The sequence below is a fragment of the Phascolarctos cinereus genome, unplaced genomic scaffold (assembly GCF_003287225.1).
Source record: "Phascolarctos cinereus isolate Bilbo 61053 unplaced genomic scaffold, phaCin_HiC Scaffold_1;HRSCAF=81, whole genome shotgun sequence".
NCBI classification, from domain to species: domain Eukaryota; kingdom Metazoa; phylum Chordata; class Mammalia; order Diprotodontia; family Phascolarctidae; genus Phascolarctos; species Phascolarctos cinereus.
The window spans coordinates 184,652,068-184,676,178 of NW_027555514.1; the positions used below are offsets into that span (position 1 = coordinate 184,652,068).

General features: G+C 40.1%; 1 protein-coding gene across 1 annotated transcript in view; it reads right to left on the reverse strand.

The window, feature by feature from the left end:
- The window catches only part of ANO2 (anoctamin 2), a 506,846-nt gene that overhangs the window by 35,339 nt on the left and 447,396 nt on the right, over nucleotides 1–24,111 (reverse strand). Inside the window, exon 21 of the mRNA XM_078149057.1 lies at nucleotides 878–1,030. Coding sequence (XP_078005183.1) covers nucleotides 878–1,030 — 153 coding nt within the window. The remainder of the gene's footprint in view (nucleotides 1–877; nucleotides 1,031–24,111) is intronic.

The window sequence follows — 24,111 nt, forward strand, 5'->3', positions numbered from 1 at the left end:
GCCAGTATAATCACAGCTCCTGCCCCATCCCTCTCCCAATGTTATAAGGAGAAGTATAGATACTGTCAGGTTAGAAAATGTTTATACTGTAAAAGCTTAGCTTAGCCTGTTGAACACCTAGAGGAATTGGTCCTGCAGTGCCTGAATGATAATTCGGATGCAAAAGGTCATCTAATCCAACCTCCTACTTTTAGACAGGAGGAACTAAGGCAATGAGGTTAAGTGATTTGACTCATACAGGCAGTAAGCATCTTAGCTGTGATTTGAACCCAGGCCTTCCCTTCCTGATTCCAGTTTCAACTCTCTACCTACTATACCATACTGCCTCTATGGAGGTAATACATAAGCAAGGCCCTGAAGGAACTTCAACAGGCAGATCCCTCTCTCTGGGGTAGTGCACTCTAGGGAGGGGATATGTCATAAAGAAAGCTATAGACATAAGATCAGCATGAAAATAGGAATTGAGAACAGCCTGGCTTGACTGGATCACTGAATATAGGATGGAAAGTAATGACAGATAAGCTTTGAGCCAGAATATGCTCCAGGAACTTTTATCCTATCTTGTAAGAATTTGAGATACACTGACCTGTTGCAAAAGAAGCAAGCTAGGAATGTGGGGAGAATACTTAGAAATTTCTAAGAATGGGGGAGACAGATGGTGATCTAGGAGATCCTATGGAAGGTCCTACCTGAAAGTGAGGGGTTGGAGGGAATAGCCTTTGGAAAGCTTTGCAAAACTTGACAATTCAAGGATTAAATTTTAAGAGTAAGGATAGAGGTTGAGAGAAGAGGGCTTTGAACCACAGGTAGCAGGAACTGCAGTGTGTCAGTGGTGGGGAAAAGGAAAAATATCATACCTCACAGCTGGGTTACATACCTATATCTTTGGTTCTCACAGCATCAGGACGTCTCAGCTCTGTAACAAACTTCTTTGCATCAAGCCTGACTTCAATAACATTATTGAGGAGGGCAAACAGTGGAGCCAGAGGAAAGGAGGCCACAAACAGGCTGACAAATCCAAATTGGATAACTGGGAGAAAAAAAAAACCAGCATTACAATTTTAAGCAGGAAAGAAGCAACGATAATAATTTTGCCCAAATATCATCTGGGTATACTATGCATCAAACCTATGGCTGTCCATCTGTTCCTCCCTCTTTTTAATAATAAAAAGAACAACTGACATGTGTATAGGTAATTAGGTGACTCAGTGATAAAGTGCTGGACCTGAAGTTAGTAAGACCTGAGTTCAAATCCAGCCTCAGACACATACTATTGTGCCTTAAACCCAATTCACTCTGGATTTCATGGATTGGACAATTAGTCCCTGCTCAAGCATCACCTAATGGTTATTTTTGGGCCCTCCTGGCTCAGAGTGAATGATAGTAATTGTTTCTCTTTTGGCTAGCAACCAGAGAGTCTTCCCCTCCCAGTCTGATTTCTTTCTTTCTTTTTTTTTTAATTAAAGGGGCCATCCCTTAACTCACTTCTTAAAGAGGCCTATTCACTGAATGGGCATTGCCTCACTCAAAGTGAGAACCTGAAAAGCCCTTAGCTTAAAAGAGCCAGGGTCTCCCATTGCATCCTGGGCCATCTCCAGTTATCCTGATGGATTTCTGGCCACTGGACCCAGATGGCTCTGGAGGAGAAAGTGAGACTGATGATTTTGCACAGCACTCCCTCACTCAAATCAAAGTCAATTACAAGTCATGTCATCATCTCTCTGATGTCATGGTCCTCTTTGAGAAGGAAGCACAAACCACAACCAGAGCTAGCCATGTGACCCTGGGCAAGTCATTTAATGTCTGTTTCCACATCTTTAAAATAGGGATGATAAGAGCACCTAAATCCTAGGATTGTTGTGAGGATTAAATAAGGTAATATTTGTAAAGCATCTTGTAAACTTTAAAGCGCTAATATAAATGTTATCATACAGCATTTTATGGCTACAATGGACTATATAACATTATCTCACTTGATTCTTAGAATAACCTTACAAAGTAAAAAGCGCAAGTAGACTACCCAGCATTGTTCATGTGAACAAACTAAGGATCTGGAAGTTAAATGACTAGCCTAAGGTCACATGGAGAGCAGATGGCAGTGCCAGGTCCCAAATCCTTTTCCTTTATTTCGATGTCTGTGCTCTTTCCACCACACACAGCAGGACTCTCTGTTTCCATGCTACATTTCCTTCCTTACCAAGGAAGACATAAAGCAAGTAACTAAAGGTCAGTCAATGGCACTTTCATTTGAATTCAATTCAACAAACATTTATTTCACACTTACCTTGTATAAAGGTACAAATTAAACCTTAGAGACACAAAGATAAACAGTGCTATAGCCCCTATCTTCAAGACAATTGCTACCTACTAAGTGAGATACAAGGGAAAGTGGAATCAGGGGAAATTTGAGATCCAGAGAAAAGTTCTTAGAAAATCTGAGGGAATAGGGAATGCATTATATGCAGAGCCTTATAATACATGATACGAGGATACATTCAGAGGAGTTTCCCTTAGAAAGTCTATGACCTAGTGGAGGATATAGGGTCCCTATCTGTCTTGCCAAATTAAGTACACTTACAAAAGATTAGCTCAATACAAATATATGACTACTCTGTGCACTGCATGCTGAATTGAACAGTGAAGAGCTTGGCAGTGGGTGTGATAATCAGAGAAGGATTCCCAGAGATCTCCCTGAAGCCCTAACTCTTTCCTTTAGGACATTTCAGGCTATTTCCTAGGATGCTAGGTTTTACAACTACAAGGGACCTTAGAAACCAATCAACAAACATTTATTAGGGACCTACCTGCTGGGTGCTGAGGTACAAAGACAAAAATAAAAAACAAGGGGCTAACATGCTATGATGGAGACATATGTACACATATAAAGTACATCCTTGTTCAAATTCTCAATTCACAGATGAGCAAATTGAGGTCTAAAAAAGTTAAGTGGCTTACATATACCTGAGGTCACATGAATCATAGGTGGATTTGAATCTGGCTCCTAAGCCTGTGGACAGCTAGGTGGTGCCAGGCCTGGAATCAGGAGGACCTGAGTTTAGATCTAACCTCAGACAATTAGTAGCTATATGACTTTGGGCAAGTCACTTAACCCTGCTATCCTCAGTTTCCTCATCTGTAAAATGAGCTCGAGAGGGAAATGGCAAACCACTCCAGTATCTTTGCCAAGAAAATCCCAAACGGGGTCACAGAGAATTGGATATGACTCAGACAATTGAACAACAACCTGAGCCTGACACTACACAATCCCCAGGCTACAATCCCTCCTTGAGAGTTATGCCTCCCACGAGAGATAAGAGTGACTCTCTCTCCCTGAGGCTGAAGAATAAATACAGACACACAGGCACACATGTACACAAACCTTTCAAATATTTCTGGAGCTCCTCACAAATACACCTGTGAATAGGCCAGTGGTATCAAGGCACAGCAAGTAGAATGTGTTGAGACATGACAGAAATGATATATAAATGGGGTGCTGGATATGAAGTGGGGGGAGAGAAGTCCAGTTTTTCTTGTTGACACAGACTTATAAAATCACACCTGATACTATACAGAGTGGGGTCAAATAATAAACTAAATCCTTGCCCATAGGTGTTTTGGGGTGGTGGCATTGTTGTTGGGTCATTTCAGTCACATCTTCATGAGCCCATTTTGGGGTTTTCTTGGCAAAGATACTAGTTTGACTTTTTTTTCTTCAGTTCATTTTATAGATGAAAAAACTGAGGCAAACAGGATTAAGTGACTTTTCACGGCTAGTCTGAAGCTGGATATGAACTCATAGAGATGAGTCTTCCTGATTCCAACACAGTGCTCTATCCATTGTGCCACCTAGCTGCCCCTTGTAGTCTGAAAGGAACAGAGAGGAATGATCTATGGAAACTGACAATAGAGAAAAAATTCTGACACTACAGGTGGTTATAGTGAAATAAGCAGGTAAGCATGTACAAAGCTGAAAAATGAGATGCAATAAGAGGAACACCAGTCTCACTGACACGGGGGTACTCTGCTTTTAGTAGCTTTTTAGTGGATTTCTGACAAATGGGATTGCCAAACCAGAGTGATGTGGTGTAGGAGAAAGATTATTAGCCTCAGAATAAAGTGACATGGATTTGAATCCTGGCTCTGACATTTACCAGCTGCATGACCCTATAGGCGAGTCATTTAATTTCTTCAAATTAGAATTTCCTCATCTGCGATATGTAAATAATAATCCTTTTGCTATCTACCTTGTGCAAAAAACACCTTCTAAGCCTTAAAGTGTTACATAGTTATTATTACTAATACCTGTCTTCATACAACAAAGATATAGTTTTAAATGCCTTAGTAGAGTCCTAATGCTGTGGGGGAAAGGGTCCTCATTCATTTGCAACTCCCATTAACAGAGATGTATGCATCCTCAAGTTCCCCATCTGGCAAGCGTTGGACAAGGGGAGCCAAAAGGACTGTACATTTCTCTGATACTGAAAATATGTAATATCGATAACAACTTGAATAGAAAGGCATTGGGCAGGGAAAGGATGGCTGGACATTTAGTGAAGAGATCTGGGTTTGACTCCCACCTCACTTATTAGTTGGGTGCTTATAGACTAGTCACTTAATCTCTCCAAGCCTCAACTTCCTTTTCTGAATACTACCTATGGCCATGAGATTATTGTGAGAAAAGTACTTTGCAAATCTTAAAATGGCATATAATTTTTTTGAGCAGGTAGGGGACCCAGTGGGGGACTCTTGGTGAGGAAGTTCATCCTTCCAATGCAGATCAACAATTATTCCACAATTCAGAGTCTTAAAGAACTGTTTGGGGACACTGAGAGTTTAAGTGACTTGCACAGGATTATACAGTCAGCCTGTGTCAGGATCCAGGTCTTTGTGACTTCTGAGGTCAGCTCTCAACTACTCCATCTGCCTCTCATATTATCATCATATAGGCTGACAAATGGACTCCAGTCTTTCTCTAAATCAATAAATGGAGATATACAGAATGCATAGTCATTAATGCTATGCTGTGTCAAGAGGTGGTCTGGGCTTGGGATTCTGCTGGCAAGGGCCTCACTAGAGGAAATATAATTTGAAGAGGCCCTTGAAACCATGAGGTAGGTTCAGCAACTTGGCAAAGAAAGTCCATCTAGATTGTAGGGACTAGTATGGCTTCCAAAAGGGCAAGATGGTCAAAGGAGGTAGACTAGACTTCTAAGGCCTCTTCTAGCACTAACATAGGGTAGCTAGGTGGTACAGTGGATACTGCATAGGGCATGGAGTGAGGAAGACCTGAGCTCAAATCCAGCCTCAGACACTTACTAGCTGAGTGACCCTGGGCAAGTAACTTAACCTGTTTGCCTCAGTTGCCTCATCTGTAAAATGAGCTGGAGAAATAAATGGCAAACCATTTCAGGATCTTTGCCAATAAAACTCCAAATGGGGTCATGAAGAGTCAGACATGACTGAGAAATGACTTGACAAATGGCTTCCAAAAGGGCCAGATTGTCAAAGGTCTAGATTGGATGACTTCCGAGGACCCTTCTAGCACTAACATTCTATGATTCCCAAGTTCCTTGGGGAGCCCCCATCAGGGGCTCTGGGCGTAATTAAAAGAACCACAAATCCCTATTCCCTCCTCCTCTCTCCTTCCCTGCCCAGCCCCACCCTTCAAAATGCTGAGGATCCTCAAACTCTAAGAAAGAGGGAATATAGAGGGTGGGACAAAAGTCACTATATAGTCACATATTTTATTCATACAAAGAAAACTGAAAGACAAAACCTAAAACAAGTAATTCTTTTTAATTACAGACATGAACTGAACACATTTCTTATGGCATTTTTCAACCATTCAGTGACTTTTGTCTTCTGTGTCTGTAGAACATATGTTCCCCCAAATTTAATACTTCATCACTAATGCTCTCATCAGTTGGGCAAAAGGGGCAGGACCTTACGTTCTCTTGCTATGCAAGGGGCCCCCTGGCCTGGGTCTATAAGAACACAGTGCAATGCAGCAGTCAAATTCCCCTTTATTTCATCATTCTATCTTATAAAACTGTGCCTGCATACCCACTACCTCACTACCCTCAAAGAGCTGCGATTTTGTTAGTGTGAATTAACTCTCTATGTCTTAATAGACAGTTCATAGGGAGATGGCATTTGTGTTATAGATGAATCATCATATTTAAGGTCAGAAAGGCCTGGATTCAAATTTAGATAGCTATGCAACCCTGGGCAAATCCAGCCTCATGCTTGACCTCTCAGCCTTAGTTTCTTTACCTTCAAGGTGGGGATAATAATAGTACCTACTTCTCAGGGTTGTTTTGAGGATCAGGGGAGATAATCTCTGTGAAATACTTTGTAAACCTGTAAGTACTATGTAAATGCTAACTATTATTATTATCAGTTGCTATGGCTGAAAAATTCACCACCTGAAGCCAATCTGTTGATGAGTCTTTCCAGACTTAGCCAGGCTGATCTTCAGATGATAGACGTACAGTATTATCACCAGCTCTACTTTTCTACTTCATAGAACCTATCTTAGATCATTCTCTGCTGGCATAATTTTTGAGAATTAAGGGTGATCTACACCCCATTATGATCCATCAGAGTTAAGACTTCACTAAAAGATATACACACTGACAAAAATTTCTATGTTGCCTTTCACATCCACTACTCAACAAACTTCTTTTTGGTGGGCAAGTTATGCTGGGTCTTGAGGGCTATTCCAGTGGAGAGCGTGCAGCTCTGGAAGGCCACCTAGTAAAGCAGAAAAAATTTTGAGTATCTATACAGGCTTGGTGTGAGGACCATATGTATTCTAATTGAAAGTGAGTTACTAGGCTGAACTTAGTTCAGCCAGTGAAACTCATGAAAATGGTGTATAAAGGTATGGAAAGGTTGTGGTCCTTTTGATGGAAGAACAGCTCCTCAAAGTATTGAAGTCCTTCAGATATGGGAGTGACATCACTCCTGAGGCACATGATCTCAGCTGCTCTTACTAGCTCTTGGGATGGACTTGTTCTGAGACTGTCCTTCTTTGTTGGGGCCATTTTGTAATCAATGGCACACCTTTCACGAGGTGCCTGGTACAAGTAGGAATGCAATTATTCTTTGTCTAAACTGAACCAGCTCTTAGAGTGCTCAAAACTAGGCCTGCTCTGTACTGTGCCTCTCTCGATTCTTTGATGGACAGAGGACTTTGATGATATAAAAGATACTGACAACCACAATTCTAGCCACCCTTGCCATCCATTAACCAACAAGCATTAATTAATATACATTATACCTATCATATTTCAGGCATTTCAGACATAAAGACTAAAATGAAACAGTCTTCACCCTCAGGGAGTTAGCTCTATCAGGGGAGAAAAATATACAGAATACATACAAAATAAATACAGGGTAATTTGGAGGCTGGAGAGAAAGGAATAATGGTGCCGCCTCTGATGAACTACTGGGAAATAAACTATTAATAATAAAAATAGAGGGGCAGATAGGTGGTGCAGTGGATAGAGCTCTGGCCTTGGAGTCAGGAGGACCTGAGTTCAAATCCGGCCTCAGACACTTGACACCTACTAGCTGTGTGACCCTAGGCAAGTCATTTAACCCCAATTGCCTCACCAAAAAGCAAAAAATAATAATAATGACAATTCATACTAACCTACATGGATATTTACACTGTATACTATAAAGAAACAGCTTTGAAAGTTTTAAGAGCTCTGATCATTTATTGCAATGACTAACCACAGTTCCAGAGAATCAATAATGAAGATTCTACTTACTTTCCTGACAGAGAAGTGACAGACTGTGGGTGCAGAGTAAGCCGTACATTTTCAGAAATGGCCAATTAGGGAGTATATTTTGCTTGACTATGCATATTTGTTACAAGTGTTCTGTTTTTCTCTTTCTTCTTTCCAGGATGGGGAGAAAAGATAGGGACAGAAAATAAATGCACAATAACTGAAAAAAATAGAGGAATCTGTGAAGAGGTATGTGGTATCATGATGTAACCCATCTTTTTCTTTGTGATTGCCCACCTCCAACTTGAGTTACATTTGCCAAGCATTTATTAAGTATCTATTATGTATCAGGCACAAAGTCAAAATGAAACAACCTGTTGTTAGAATCTTATATTGTATCTGGAGGAAACAGTGTATATACAGATAAGGAAATAATATATCCATAGTAAATACAAAGTAATTTCCAGGGCCAGAGTAGGGAGGGCACTCACAGCGGAGGGGCTCAGAAGAGATCTTGTGCAGGAGGTAGCGTTTGAATTGAGCCTTGAAGGAATACAGATATTCTACAAGGCAAAAGTGAAGAAAGCTTGCATCTAGGCACAGAGCAGAGATCATGCAAAGATATGAAAATGGGAAATTCAGTGTCATATACAGGGAATTTCAAGGTTAGTTGGACTAGAATTGAGGATGCATAAAAAAAAATATGTGTGATCAGTCTGGAAATATAGTGTGATGTGTTTTAAATGCCAAAATGGAGGAGTTTATATTCTATCCTAGTTGGGGGTCCTCTAGAGCTTCTGAGCAAGGGAGAAACATGTGTTTTAGGAATAATATCAATTTGGCAATGATGGGGGGACAGGCTGGAGAGGGGAGATACTAGGAAAAGGGAAAGCAAATATAAGGGTACTGTCCAGGTGAGACATGATGATGGTCAGAACTATGTTGATGGCTGTGTGGATGGAAAGAAGAGTTTGAATATAAGATACATGGAGGCAGAATCATTAATAGTGAGCAAGTAATTAGATACTTAAGGGCAGCCCAGTGGTGTAGTGGATAGAGTACTGGGCCTGGAGTCAGAAGACTCACCTTCGTGAGTTCAAATCTGGCCTCAGATACTTACTAGCTGTGTGACCCTGGGCAAGTCACTTAACCCTGTTTGGCCTCAGTTTCCTCATCTGTAAAATGAGCTAGAGAAGTAAAGGGCAAACCACTCCAGTATCTTTGCCTAGAAAACCCCAAATGGGGTCATGGAGAGTCCGTCATGACTGAAAATGACCGAACAACAACCACAAATGAGAGGCCTTTCCTGGTCTCCTCAGTTAGTCTTAGCGGCTTCTCTCTGAGATTATTTACATATTTACAAATTGTCACTCCCAATATAATGTGAGCTCCAGGAGGATATTTGTACTGGTAGAGTTTCCTGTCGTGCTCCCCACCAAATAAAGAAACATAAAAAACCAAACAAATAAAAGTGGAGAGAGTCATAATAATGGTCGAAATAAGAGAAAAGACAAAATAATATAACTCAATGATGTCACATTTCTCCATTAACTTCCAAAAAAGCCCATGTTAAAGCAATTAACCTTCTGATGAAGGAGATTTATGGGGTTTGTTTTTGTTTTCTTTTACCTGCTGTGACTCAGTAAAAGTAACAAACTCTGCTGGAATGGATTAGAAACTGGAGATAGTGAATTCTCCATCTTGAGCTACTAACAGTGTAAAGGGATAAATGAAACTGATAAGCTCCTCAAGATGAACTTTTAATTTCTTTCATTTGGGGGTAAGTTGCTGAAAGGAGACTGCTATAAACAGCCCATTAATAAAAATACAAGTGAAAACCCAGTAAGGGAGGATAAGCAGAGTTTATTTCATCAGCCAGACTGGGCTGAAGTGCTTCCTAATTACATGCAAGGAAAACCAAATGTGCTCAGCAGTTACAGGACTGCATGAAGGCCTGACATGAAAATGTTCTTAACTGCTAACTGACCCCATAAATAGGGAGCAGACAAGGCTTTGACAAGATCCTCAGCGGGAGCTTGGCAGCTTCAGAAAACTAGAGAGGACTTTGCAAGGGTCTGGAGAAAAGTTCATTAGCAAGCCAGGGAACAATCTGGGAAATAATTCCCAAGCCAAAGAACAAGGATTCTTTAACTTTGGAGAAGAGAAGGCTGAGAGGGAATGGAAGGACTCTGAGAGTACTACCAAGTATGTGAAAATTTATTAAAATAGCATCTAAGCTGGAAGAAACTTCAGAAGTTTTTGGGTCCAATACTTGATTTTGTTGATGAGAAATATAATCCCAAGAGGTTGTCAATCAATAAACATTTATTAAGCACTTACTATGTGCCAAAACATTTATTAAGCACTCACTATGTGCCAGGCATTGTGCAAAGTACTAGAGATACCCAAGGTAGTAATGGCAAAGGAGAGATTCAAACTCAGGTTCTGTGACTTCAAATTCTGGGCTCTTTCCTCTGCACCTGTCTGCCTTCTACATACGGACACAGGGATAGAACAGGAAGGGATCAACTAATTCACCCCCTCTTTTTAAGGATAAGAAAAACTGAGGCACAGAGAGAAGAGCAACTATTCTATATAGTCACACTAGGATCAAGGAGCAGAGCCAAAATTCAAACACTCCATTCTTCTCCTCTTTTTTTTTTAAAAACTATCTGTTCTCCAAGTACACTGAAATCAGAGCCAGAAGAGGCAAGCTGAAATCATGATAATTTACTGAATTTAAAGTGGAAAGGTCCTGGAAGAGTCACTTAAAAAGACTGGAATTTTCTTCCCTAAAGCCCTTTAAGAATAAGGAGTTTCTCCATGAATCCTCTAAATTCCCCTACAAAACACACACACACACACACACACACACACACACACACACAACACACACACACACCCCCTTCCAACAATGGTATAAATATATACACACATACATGTTTATTGTGTATATACATATATGTATGTATGTATATGTATAATCTTAGCTACAGTTATGAAAGTGAACTTTTTGCTAGGCCAGAAATTCAATGCTTTCCATCATAATGATGTAATAATACTACACAATTTTATCTATTCTGTCCGATTCTTTAGTCAGTGGAGTAAAACTGCATTGGGAAATCCTGCCAATTTGAACACAGAGTAGGAGAATTCAGTATTTGGTCTATCTCAGTTTTCTTTTCCCAGAGCTTGCAAGCACAAATAATAGGTTTTCTCTTTTGGAGTTATTTCTATAAGCTGCTCTGGTAGGGATATGATTCACCAAATTCATCAAATGTTACAGAAGGTAGGACTGGGAGATCTCTTCACTCTTACCACCCCGACAAGTTCCTTCTTCTGTGCTCATAAAGGTAATACAATAAAGTTCACACACTTTGTTGTTGTTATTTAGGTGGTCCAGCCATGTCAAACTCTTCATGTCCCCATTTGAAGTTTTCTTGGCAAAGATACTAGAGAGATTTGCCATTTCCTTCTCCAGCTCATTTTACAGATGAGGCAACTGAGGCAAACAGGGTTAAGTGACTTGCCCAGCATCATACAGCTAGTAAGTATCTGAGGTTGCATTTGAACTTAGGTCTTCCTGACTGCAAACCTGGTATTCTATCAACTTCACCCTATTTGCTAGCTAACTAGTTACCCTATTCCATATTTTACCACTTAAGTAAAAAAATCACTCAAGATGATATATAGGAAAAACAAAAACAAGTCACTGGACTGGGAGTCACAAGGCCTGGGTTTTAATTGTACCTGTCCTGCTACCTGAGTTACCTTGGGCAGGTCATTTCAACCTTCAAGGTCTCAGTTTCCTCTTTTTTCAAACGGAGTCTTTAGACTAGACTATGTTTAAGGTCCCTACTAGCTTTAAATCTTTATGCTTCTTTGACTAGATGATCTCTTCTAACCACAAAATGCTATTCCCATACACCTAAACTTTCTGAAGATCTTCCCTCCTTAACTTGATACCACCATAACCTCATCCGGGAATTTAGTAAGAGTCAAAGAGCTGATGTGAATATGGGATCACCCTTGAGATCAGAAAGTCCTAGGTTCCAGTTCTCCTCTGACAAATACTAACTATACCTCCCTGGACAAGTTCCTTAATTCTCAGAGTCCTAAGCAACTCTCTAACTTTCTAAGTTACAGATAAGTTCATTATCTGCTTCAGTGGAGGGAGCTCACAGAGTTATGAAATCACAAGTACAGGACAAAAAAAGTAGCAGTATTATCTTTAATCATATAGCACTATGTACTTTCCAAAGCATCTTCACAACTGCTACTTCATCTCAAGGGTCACTGTGGGGTCCAGGTAGAGTTGGATCTGTCAGAAGAACCCTGAGTTCAAATCTCATCTCTAATACTTGCTGACCAGGTGAATATGGGCAAGATTCTTAATTACTGTAAGTTTCATTTTCTTAATTTGTTAAGATGAAGATACTAATGCCTATAGTATTTATTTCAAAGGGCTATGGCTATTGTTTTAGAACATGATCTTTAATATTAAAGTATCAGTTATTAAGGTTTAAGCCTAATATCTCCCAGGTAGCTTTTTAGTTTTATTAGCAGTTTAATCAAATAGGGAGTTCTTCATGTAAAATAATTTTGGTGGTATTGTCATTTGTAATATATTGGCTCCACCCAGTCATGAACAATCCAGCTATTTAATTTATTCTTCGTTTTTTAAGGAAGACTTTGTAACGGAATCTAGACACATGTTTTGTGGGATGTGGTTGATTGAGCCCCAGATATTTCATAAATTTTGTGGTTATTTGGAATGGGCTTTCTTATTTTGTCTTATTGCTATTGCTAACATTTCCAGAACTATAGAAAATGACAGTGCAGAGAGTACACATCCTAGTTTTATTTCTATATTTACTGGGAAAGCTATGGGGCTAATATAGTCCCATTACATGTGCTTTTTCTGGTTTTAGATACTTTTTATGATATTAAAAAAGATCCCTCTATGCCTGTCCTTTGTAGGGATGTTAGCAAAAATGAGTGTGGTACTTTCTCAAAGACTTTTTCTATATGTATTGAAATTACCATGTAATTTTTTTAGATGTTTTTGTATCTGATATCATTATGTTGACTTTTCTTCTTAATGTTGAACTATTTTTGCATCCCTGGTATAAATCTAACTCGATCATAATAAATGATTTGTTAGATAAATCTCTATAGTCAGTTCTACAGGATTTTATTTTTTAAAATTTGAATTGGTATTCATTAATGATATTGGACTATAGTTCTCCTATCTTTTTATCCTGCCCTAGTATAGTATTGGGATTATATCTGAAACCCAAGCTAATAATGTCCATGAAAAAATGCTACAAATTAATGATATTAGAAAACATAAATTAAAATAACTTTGAGGTTCTAGCTGACTAAAAAAAAAAGGAAATGACATACCATAGGGAGTGTAGGAAAACAGGAAAATAAATGCACAATTGGTAGAGCTATGCATTGGTTTAGCAATTCTGGAAAGCAATTTGGAACTATGAAGTGAGCAAAACCAGTAGAACAATTTATACAATAACAGTAGTACCATGAGAAAAATATTCAAAAGATTTAAGAATTCTTAGTGTAATTACTAGCAATGATTTCATAACATTGATGATGAAGAATGCTCCTAATGTCCTAGCAGAGAGGTGATGAAATCAGGATGCTCAATGAAACACATTTTTATATGGCCAATGTAGGGATTTATTTTGCTTGATGACAAATACTGCTTACAAAGATTTTATTTTCATTTTGTTTTCTTTTTTTCCCCCCAGGGGTAGGGAGGTAAAAAGAGAAAACAAATGCTCAATTGAAAAAAAAATAAGTAAATAAAAATCTAAAAGTTAGAGCAGAGACTGTGAGTTCACTATGAGTGACCAACATAGCTTGGCAAACAAATGGCCCACATGATCTTAGGCTTCTTTAAATGAATACACTGTACCACACAGGATTTGAATTGCGTTCTTGTCAGACCTCATCTGGAATGTCAAATTTCATTCTGGATACCACATTTTAAGAAGGGCACTGATGATCTAGAGAATGTTGAAAGGAAATGATCAAGTGTTGAAGGGCCTTGAAATCATACCATAGGAAGAGTGGTAGAAAGAATTAGGACTCTTCAGCTTTGAGAAGAGAAGATTTAGTGAGGATATGTGTGTCTTCAAGTATTTGAAGGGCCATCATGGGGGAAGAGGAATTAGACCTATTCTCCTTGACATCAAAGGCAGAACTAGGAATAACAGGTACAAGTCCAAAGCAGAACAGTTAGGTTTGATTTTAGAAGGGTAGAAAAACACAAACAAACAAACATTGTAACTATTAGAGCAGTCCCCAAATCAAATATACTGGAAAGGGTAGTGATTGCTTCTTCAACAGAGACCTTAAAGCAAAGGAGTGATGGCCACTTGCAGGCCTTGAACAATGAAGCTCCAAGGGATTTGCTAATTATTGGGCCCAGACATTGTGAACAAGACCAAGAGACATGATGGGATAGCAGGTTGTAAAACACATATTTGCAGTTCATATTATTGCATGTCCTTCCCTCACAGGAGATTTTATGCATGTGTGTATACACACATAGACATATATGTACACATATGCAAATAGAGACATACATGTATGATTATAATAATATAATGCTTATATACACATATTCAAACCATAAAACATTATTAAAATTTTAGTTATGATGATGATGTTGTTGTTGTTTCAGAACCTGATCTTGAAGGAAACGGAGCCATATCTGTCTAGACATATTGGTGCATATGGCCATTGTACAATGACTCTGGCCTAAGAATACTTTGGCATCTATAGCACCTAAATGGACTACCCTTGCCTATATGGATCTGTGAGTTGGATTCCTCAGGACAGAGTTATCAAATATCCTACCTGGAGTAGGACATGGGCAAGATTCTTAATTACTCTAAGTTTCATTTTCTTAATTTGTTAGAAGATACTAATGCCTGGAATCAGATTAAAATGTAATTGGGAAATATTTACAAAATATATGAAAATGTAATAGAACATATATAGTTAATATGTAGTTTCCTAAGTCTTCATGCAGCAGTAGGGATCCTTATTTATGATTTAGTGGCCCTATTACTATTTGAGTTTGCCACTACCGCCTCAGGGGATGACTGCTCCAGGTTCAAGGTGCTCACAAATCTAAAATTACAGTTCATGAGTTTTCATGCTGAGAAGATCCTGCCTCTAGTCAGTGGGAGGACACAATTAGCTCAAAGCAAAGGCATATTAGCAACATTAGCCACAAAACGTGTCCCCCATAAACCCGGGGCTCATTTTCCAATACATGCACACAGAGTTGTCAGTCGGAAGAATAGACACACAAAGAGAGAACAAGGACACCCCAAGGGATGTGTCAGAAGGGACAATTTACACCTCCCATACTACAGGGCTGCAGGGTCCCTGATGTCCTCACACTGTTTCTGTTGACCTTTATCTCACAGTTTCCATAGCACTGGATTCAGCTCTGAGCTCTGCTCAGCCAGATTCTACTCTGATTGATGCTTTTCTACTTGGTTATAATCATCACCACCTCCAGCTTCTGTTTCAACTACATTATGGCCTAGGGTACCGTCATGTGCTTGTGGAATGAATACAGCAAGAAAATAAGCATTTATAGATCATCTACTGTGTTCCAGGAATTGTGTTAAACACTTTACAAACATTAGCCCTCAAGAATCCTGGGAGGTAGGTGCTATTATTAACCTCATTTGCAGTTGAAGAAACTGAGGCACATAAAGGTTTAATGACTTGACCAGGGTTACACACTAAGTGCCTGAGGCCACATTTGAACTTAGCCTCATTTAAGGCACGGGACTATCCACTGTGCCATCTAATTACCTCAGTACTCCTGATGATGACTTGGAGCCCACCCCCTGCAAACTAGCAGATGAAGCCTTGGCTCTGGGACGCGTCAACTTCTTAAGAGAATATTGGCTCCAGACTCTGTACTCTGTACTCCACTCGCTGACCTGAATTGATCTGCAGCTAGATTCCCCTCTCAGGCTGCATGTGGCAATTGTTTCTTATGGCCATGTGCTTTTACTGCAAGATGCTATTGATAATGGGCAGTGGGGAAGGGAGCAAAATTCCTTCCCACTCCCTTACTGTTTTCTTTTGGTTGTTTAGTTGCTTCAGTTGTGTTCAATTCTCCATAACCCCATTTGGAGTTTTCTTGGCAAGGATACTGGAGTAGTTTGCCATTTCCTTCTCTGGCTCATTTTACAGATGAAAAAACTGAAGCAAACAGGGTTAAGTGACTTGGCCAGGGTCACACAGCTATTGAGTGTCTGGGGCCAGATTTAAACTCAGGTCCTGCTGATCTCAGAGTTGGTGCTCCATCTACTGTACCACCTAGCTCCCTCTTGCTGTACTAACCAACAGGCAAAAAAGAAAAGTTGAATTCTTTTCCCATAGCTGGCTCTCTTCTTAACTGCCTCAGAGTGCAGCCAATATTCCTTTTAAAGGCCCCAAGGGGCATAGCTGAACCTCAATAAGTCACCTTTATTCAATGAGTAGCTCTAACTTCTTGGAGGTTTCCAAATACATACTCTTTGTCCACTTCTCACATATGTTGTAGTGGGGATTCATCTTGTGTAAAGGCTGGGCCCGATGACTGAGGTCCCTTTCAGCTCTAAAATTCTGATTGTGTTATCATCCAGATGTTTACACTCTGTTTTCAGTTTGTTCAGGTCAAATCAATAAGCATTTATTAAGCATCTGCTATATGCTAGCCACTATGCTAAGTTTTTGTTGTTGTTCAGTTGTTTCAATCGTGTCTGGCTTTTCGTGAACCATTTGAGGTTTTCTTGCCAGAGATACTGGTGTGGTTTGCCATTTCCTTTTCTAGTTCATTTTAAAGAGGAGGAAACTGAGGCAGAGTTAAGTGACTTGCTGAAGAATCACATAGCTAGTAAGTGTCTGAGGTTGGATTTGAACTCAGGTAAAGGACTCCATGCTTGTAGGGAAAGGAATAAAGGTGGGAGAGGTGGAAGATGGAGGGAAGGCCTCCTTGCTCTGGAATTCCATACAACCCCTACATTCCTCACACTAGAAGCACACTCTGTCTCTGAGTGGGCTCCTTCCTCTGATTGGCTGGTTCCTTCCAGAATCTCTATTTCATGGAAAATGCACAGGCCAGCTATGTCTTCATTCTTCTCCAGGCTCCTCCACTCGTGACTCTGGACTTTCTCTACCTTTCATCTCTTCCCCTCCTCCTTCCCCTTTTCACTTTCCTTTTCTGCGTATCTTCCCTCACAAAATAGAGGCTGTTGGGGTGGGGGAGAGAGCTGTCTCTGCATTTGGATTCTTAGGATTTAGCACAGTTCTTAGCACACAGTAAGTGCTTAATAAATGCTTATTGATAAAAAAAAAACCAACAAGTCCTACTCTCAAGTAGCTGTAACTCTTTTATACTTTCTTATCTGGTTACTTAGGGAATTTCTTCATTTGGTCCAAGATTGTTATGCATCTTTGGGGATCACACATTTAATCAGATGAGCCTCATATCTAAAATGACATCCTGCCACATTTAGAGCTGTTCCATCTCTCTACTCAGGTTAAATAAGTTCCCTCACCTCTCTGGACCCCTGTTTCCTCATGTCAAATGGATGGGCTGGACTAAATGACCTTCAAATGCCTCTCATTTTGTCCCAATGATCTGTCTATAATTACGTCCTTTTGCTTGTTTGATATTAAAAACCTACTATTATGAATGACTTTAATTTATAGAATCATTTGGGTTTTTAGTAGTGTCCAACTCTCTATGACCCCATTTGGGGTTTTCTTGGCAAAGGTACTAGACTGGTTTGCCATCTTCCCTCTCCAGCTTATTTGTTTATTTATTTTACAGATGAGGAACTGAGGCAAACAGGGCTAAGTGACTTGCCCATGGTTGCACAGCCAGTAAGGGTCTGAGGCCAAATTTGAATTCAGGAAGATGAGTCTTGTCTTCTTGACTTCAGGCCTGGCACTCTATCTACTGTCACCTACCCTAGAATCATAGAATAATAGAAATCATACAAGGCTTAAAGTGATGATGATAATGAAGATGGGATGAATACTAATTACTCATTTATATAAGCCTTTAACATTTACCAAGTGCTTTCCTCTTAATAACCCTGTGAAGTAGGTAGTGCAAATAATATTATCCCTTTTTCACAGATGAAGAAACTGAGGCTTTGAGAAGTCCACACTTGGCCACAATCATGTAGCTAGTGAGTTCATAGAAATCTTGCTTCAAGTCTTGTTTCTTTATATTTATTAGCTGTCAAATCTGTACAAATCATTTCTCATCTCTCCAAGTTTTAATGTCAACAATAACAAAAAATAGTATCAAACCAACAATCAACTGTTATTTTTTAAATACTTGTTATGTGCCAAGCAATATGAAAACACTGGAGATTCAAAGACAAAAGTGAAACAGTCCTTGCCCTCATGGAACTTATATTCAGACGGGGAAAAATAACATACATACATGCATGTCTATATATATGTACGTGTTTATACACATACACACAAATATATATGTACATATATGCATCTGTGTGTATATATGTATACATACATATATATATATAGTTTTATATATAGTTATATTCAAAACAGATACAAAATAATCTTGGAGGGGGGAGGCAATGGAAAAGGGGAGATGTTGCCAGGAAACACTTCTTGTAGAAGGTAGTTCTTGAATTGACTCGGGGAAAACCAAGTATTCCAAGATGTGGAGGTGGGGAGGAAATGCTCATGCAAAGGCCCAGAGATGGGAGATATGAAGAAGACCAAGACGGATAAGTTGGCTAGACCATAGAGTATATGGAAAGTGAATAATGAAGTAAGAAGGCTAGAAAGGTAAGATAGAGTCAAATTGTGAAAAAGCTTTAAATGTTAAAAAGAAGAGTTTCGTTTGTAGTTGATACAAGAGGTAATGGAGAACAACTGCAGTTGATAGAGTAGGGGATGGCATGTTTGGACCACCTTGGCAGAATTGTGAAAGATGGATTGTAATGGGAGGGATTTGAAGCAGGGAGACCTATGTCTCCCTGTGAGAGGGGATGAAGGTCTGAACAAAGATGGCAGCTGTGTGAATGTAGAAAGTGGGAAAATACATCATCATTTGTTATCTCTACACACTTTCACTAAAAGGAAGTCTTGAAACATCAGGGGGATAGTGGCTGCCCTAGTTGAATCAGAATTTAAGTAGGCTTGTAAAATGCTTAGTAACATCCTACCCCAGAACCATGCAACCTTGCTACTGCATTGTACTCTGTACAGGGTGACCAAGATTTAACAACAACAAAGGAAACATCAGACACATAACCTGACAATTCCTTTTGCAAAAGGTTCAGGGAAAATGAGCTTTGTTAACCTGTAATCTGTGATATATCACTGCAGGACTTCCTTATAGATAAGCCCACTTATAGTGTGCTTTTTGGTACCACTGTCACTAAAGCCACTTGGATGAGGTCCAAGAAGAGTCCACTTCGAACTACTTCTAATTCTTCCTTTTAGCAAACAATTTATAGTACTGAGTATCAGAAGACACGCTTTGTGACAACATAGAGTTTCCTTGTTTGGCAGGCCTAGAGGAAGACGTCATACCCTAGCAGTAAATAGGATGCTGTAACAGTCCCATCTCTGCCCCCAGTTCCTCGTATGATCTGGTGCAAGATATTTCTCCTCTCTTGGCCTTCATCGATAAAATGGTAGTGGACTGAACGAGATCAACTCTAACATTCTTTCTCCCATTCCAATATTCAAAGAAAGTGCTGTGAAAGCCAAAATAGTCTTATCAGCACTAAGAACTTTGATACTTAGTATTTAAGTATGTCCAGGGGTCCCGGATCTCTATCCCTCAGCCAAAGAGGATGAGTGATTTTGCTTATTTCTTAATAAGCTCTTTGGGAAAGAGGACTAATATTGGAGATTCCCTTGTGGCTTCCCCCTCTAGGTCTCCCAGACTAATTCCTTCCTCTAACGTCTTCTTCTGGCTGGTGATCCCAGTTCCCCATCCCACTGCAAATGTCCCTTGCATGATCCACTGAAGCTTTAGTTCTCCTTAAACTTCCCTTTGGTCCTACCTTAGGATTATAACCTGCCCTTTTCTCCTCTCCTTTCCATCTAGGACCTCCCCCATTCCTTGCCCCCAGTATTGTGTTCCAGCCCAATTTAGGAAAAAAAAAGGTAAATATAATATTCCTTTCCTTGCCTAGCCTTATGCCTTGTGGGGCCATTCAGGCTGACAGGTTCAGAGCTGAGCTGCTCAGCGTGCTTCCTGTCCACATGGGTGGTCCGGATTGCTCAGCAAGGAAGCTGACAGCTGAGAGGGGAACACTGTAGGATCACAGTGTCAGGCACAGCAGAGGGAGCAGACAGCTTCAGTTTCACTGGGCTTGTCTTTGTTTGTAGCTTAGGCTAGAGGTTGGGAGGTCTGCCCTGATCAGGAGGGAAGAGGACCAACATTGTCCCCCATTCTCCCTGCTCCATGTTGTTCCTGTGGGCATCTTCACTGTGGAGACCTGAGTTCTTGTCTCAGCTCTATCTGTGGCTTCCTAGGTGACTTCAGGGAAGTGACTTTACCTCTCTGGCTTCTAATCATCCATTGGTTGACTTCAATAACATAGAGATGTTTGATTCCTACCTCCTTCATTTTACCAATGAGACAATGGAGGTTCAGAGAAGGAATTTTCCTAAAGTCACATAGCAATTTAATGGCAGATCTTGGACTAGCCCCAAATCCCCCTGACTCCTTCTCCACTGTCTTTTCCACAGTATATCAAACTGAGGTCACAAAGCAGATCAGGACAGAGGATGGAATAGAACTAGCAAACTTCTGATTTCTAGACTAGGACATATTTTTTTTTCCTTCAGACAGATAGTTACCTCTAAACTCAAAGGATGCTTGGTGAGCAGGGAGGTGTTTGAAGGAAGCACAGGTAGGAGAGAATGGGGAATTATCCATAATGCATCCCTGTTCAGGCAAACATACTTAGGAAGTGTGACCTCAGTCTTGATGAACTCCTGTTGAGCTAGAGGTGGGCCCTATAATTGCCTCAGCAGGCAAACTATTTCTATGATTCACTTTCACCAAAGACTAGATCCCAGAAGGGGATGGAGGAAGTTATAGCCAGGAAAGGCTTTGCTTTGAAACTTTATGTGATCCATTGTAGCCACTGAAAGTACCTCCCTTTCCCTGCATGTAAAGAAATATATCTTATTTATTTTGTATCCTTCCCAGCACCCTGTGCATAGTAGGCACTCACTAGGTGCTTCTTGAATCTAATGGATAAAAGAATGAATATATCTCTGATGCAGATGGAGGCCCCAGTTATACAGGGTAAAGGGAAGTCATACTTATATTTCTTCATCTTTAAAATAGGAAGTGTCAAAAGCAATTCCAAGATTACCAGGGGATGTGGGTAAGATAGAATCATAAATTCAAAGAATGCTAGAGCTGATGGGATCTTAAAGAGAATCTTTTCAAACTCATTTTACACAGGTAATCTGAGATGATGATGACAAGAATCAGAGTACTTGAGTTCAAATCCTGCTTTGGATACACACTGCCCATGTGGCCATAGCTAAGTCACCCAATGTTGCTAGAGTTCAGCTCCCTTGTGTTGTGTCTACAGTATGATCTAGACTTTAAATCAATAGGTCAGATAGATAGAGGGCAGCGGTGTTAGAGAAAAAGATAAAAAGCTAAGCCTGAAATAAGATGAGAAAGAGAAGATGCTCACTTGCTTTTGAGCCACAAATCAGTAGCAATCCACTTAGCTCCAGGAGTCATGCAAATAAACAAGAGATTTGGGGCTGGGTTATAGAGTAGGACAGAGAAGCGAGTATCTCATGTCAGTGACCCTCTCCCTGAAAATGAGTTCAAACTTTCTGCCAAATGAGTTCTGCTAATTTCAGGACATGAGACACATCGGGGGACATGTCTATTTGACCACTTTCAGATACATTCCCAAATCAGGTCAGATGCAAAACTTCTGATCCCCAACCCTAACCATGCTCTTCTCTATACAAGACAAGGAAGTACATGAAATTTCATCTCACTTGGATGTCAGAAGATCTATGAATGAGAATTTGATTTCCCTTCACCGTGCATATGCTAGTGAGGGAATCCTTTTAATTACCCATACTGACTCTAAAGTTCCAGTGTTCGGGTTATTGTTTTTTATAAGACTCAAGAGAAAGGCTAAAAAGGGGGATAACTGAGATCCACAGGGCAGGAAGAGTGCTCTATCTGCCAATCTCCTGGCCTGGTCTGCCTTCAGGCATAAGAGAGCAATACTATTGCATCAGCTCTCTCCACTAGTCCCCTTGCCTGAGCTGCCTGACCCTGAGAACATATCACCTTGAAGCTGATTCCAAGTGCTGTTAATAGCCCTCCTGAATTCATTCAGCAATGATTCACAAACTATCTCCCAGCCAAACCATCCTCAACCCAGTGTTCCTGAAACTCCTGCTATCAGATAGGCCCCTTTCTTTATCCTCTGCTACCCACTCCCTTGTTCCTATCTCTCAACTCAACTACCACATCCCAACATCCCACCTTAAAGCTAGCCACTACTTCCATGGTGCTCTCTGGAAAAAGTGCTCGATAGATAACAAACTTTCTTTCATCTTAAATGTTTTCCTTTCCTACTCCTTTCAACTTTTGGCTCTTACTGAGAACTGGTTCTTTCCTAATGACACAGCCTCCCTAGCCACCCCTTCCAGTAATGGTTTCTGTACTTTACTAATTACCCCCAAACTCACTAGTCAAGTTGGGATAGTATTTGCTCCCCATTGCTATTTCCAGACCCTCCCTCTGCTGCTTGTACATTATATCCCCTCTGGTAGACTGTGATACAGGAGATAGAGTGCCAGGCCCAGAGTTAGGAAAACTCATTTTCCTAAGTTCAAATCTGGCCCTAGACACTTACTAGCTGTATGACCCTGGGCACATCACTTCAATCTGTTTGCCTCAGTTTCCTCATCTGTATAATGAGCTGGAAAAGGAAGGACAGGACAAACCATTCCAGTATCTTTGCCAAGAAAACTCCCCAAAACGGGTCAGAAAGAGTCAGACAGGATTGAAAAACAACTGAACAACAATCAGTAGACTGTGAGCTCCTTTTGTCTTTCTATTGCCAGTGCTTAACATAGTGCTTAGCAAATACTAGGCATTTAATAGATGCTTATGACTGATGATTCTAAATTCTAAATTCTTGTACTGTCACATCCCACCTCTAAGTGGTTATTCATGTTGTTGTCAATTGAATGGACTTGCCCTCCCCTAATTAGCTATTGGTTGAAATCTATTCTTTCTTTCATAGCCTAATCCAAGCTTCCCTTGAACCCTGAACCCAACTGAAAATGAGTTCTCCCTCCTCAAATTTTTCATAGCAATTACAGTATATACTTACTAGCTGTGTGACCCTGGACAAATCACTTAACTCTGTTTGGCTTGGTTTCCTTATCTGTAAAATGATCTGGAGAAGGAAATAGCAAACCACTCTAGTATCTTTGCCAAGAAAATCCCAAATGGGGTCACAGAGAGTGGAACAACTCAACAACAACAGTCTACAAGGATTCACCTAACAAAAACCTTGTGAGGAAGGTAGCACAATTGTTATTCAATCAACCAACCAATGAAGCACTATTTATTAAGCTCCCATTAAGTGCCAGACAAAGACAAAAGTGAACCAGCCCTTGCCCTCCAGGAGTTTACATTCCATAGAGGGAGACAACATGTAGATATATAATTACAGAATACACAAAATATATTTAAAAAATAAATACAAAGTAATTGATAGGGAAATCTCTAGTAGCTGGAGGATGTGGAAGGAAACAAGTACTACTTGAGCTGAGTCTTAAAGGAAACAGAGACTTCTTAGAGGCAAAAATGAGGAGATTTCATTCTGAGGATGGGGAAAGCCAATGCAAAGACCCAGAGATGGGAGGCAGTATATCATGTGAATGGAAGTACAAGAAAGGCAGCTTGACTAAATCAGATTGTCCATGAAGGGGAATCACATATAATTCAGCTGAAAAGGTAGGCTGGGTAGAGTTGAGAGAGATAAGAGGCAGGTAGTACACTTAGGAGGTTACTGCAAAATTCCAGGTGGAACCAGATGATGAGGGGCTGAATCAGTGTGGTAACTGTTGGATAATGGGACAGATGTAATAGGGAGAAATGGAAAAAACAAAACAAAACCAAACTTGAGAAGTGAATTGATACATGCATGGTTAGGGAGACTGAGCAATTGAAGATGACTATGAAGTGGCAAGCCTAGCTGACTAGAAGGATGGTGGTACCCTCATGAGAAATAAGTAATTTTGGGATAGGGGTAGGTTTCAAGAAAGGGAT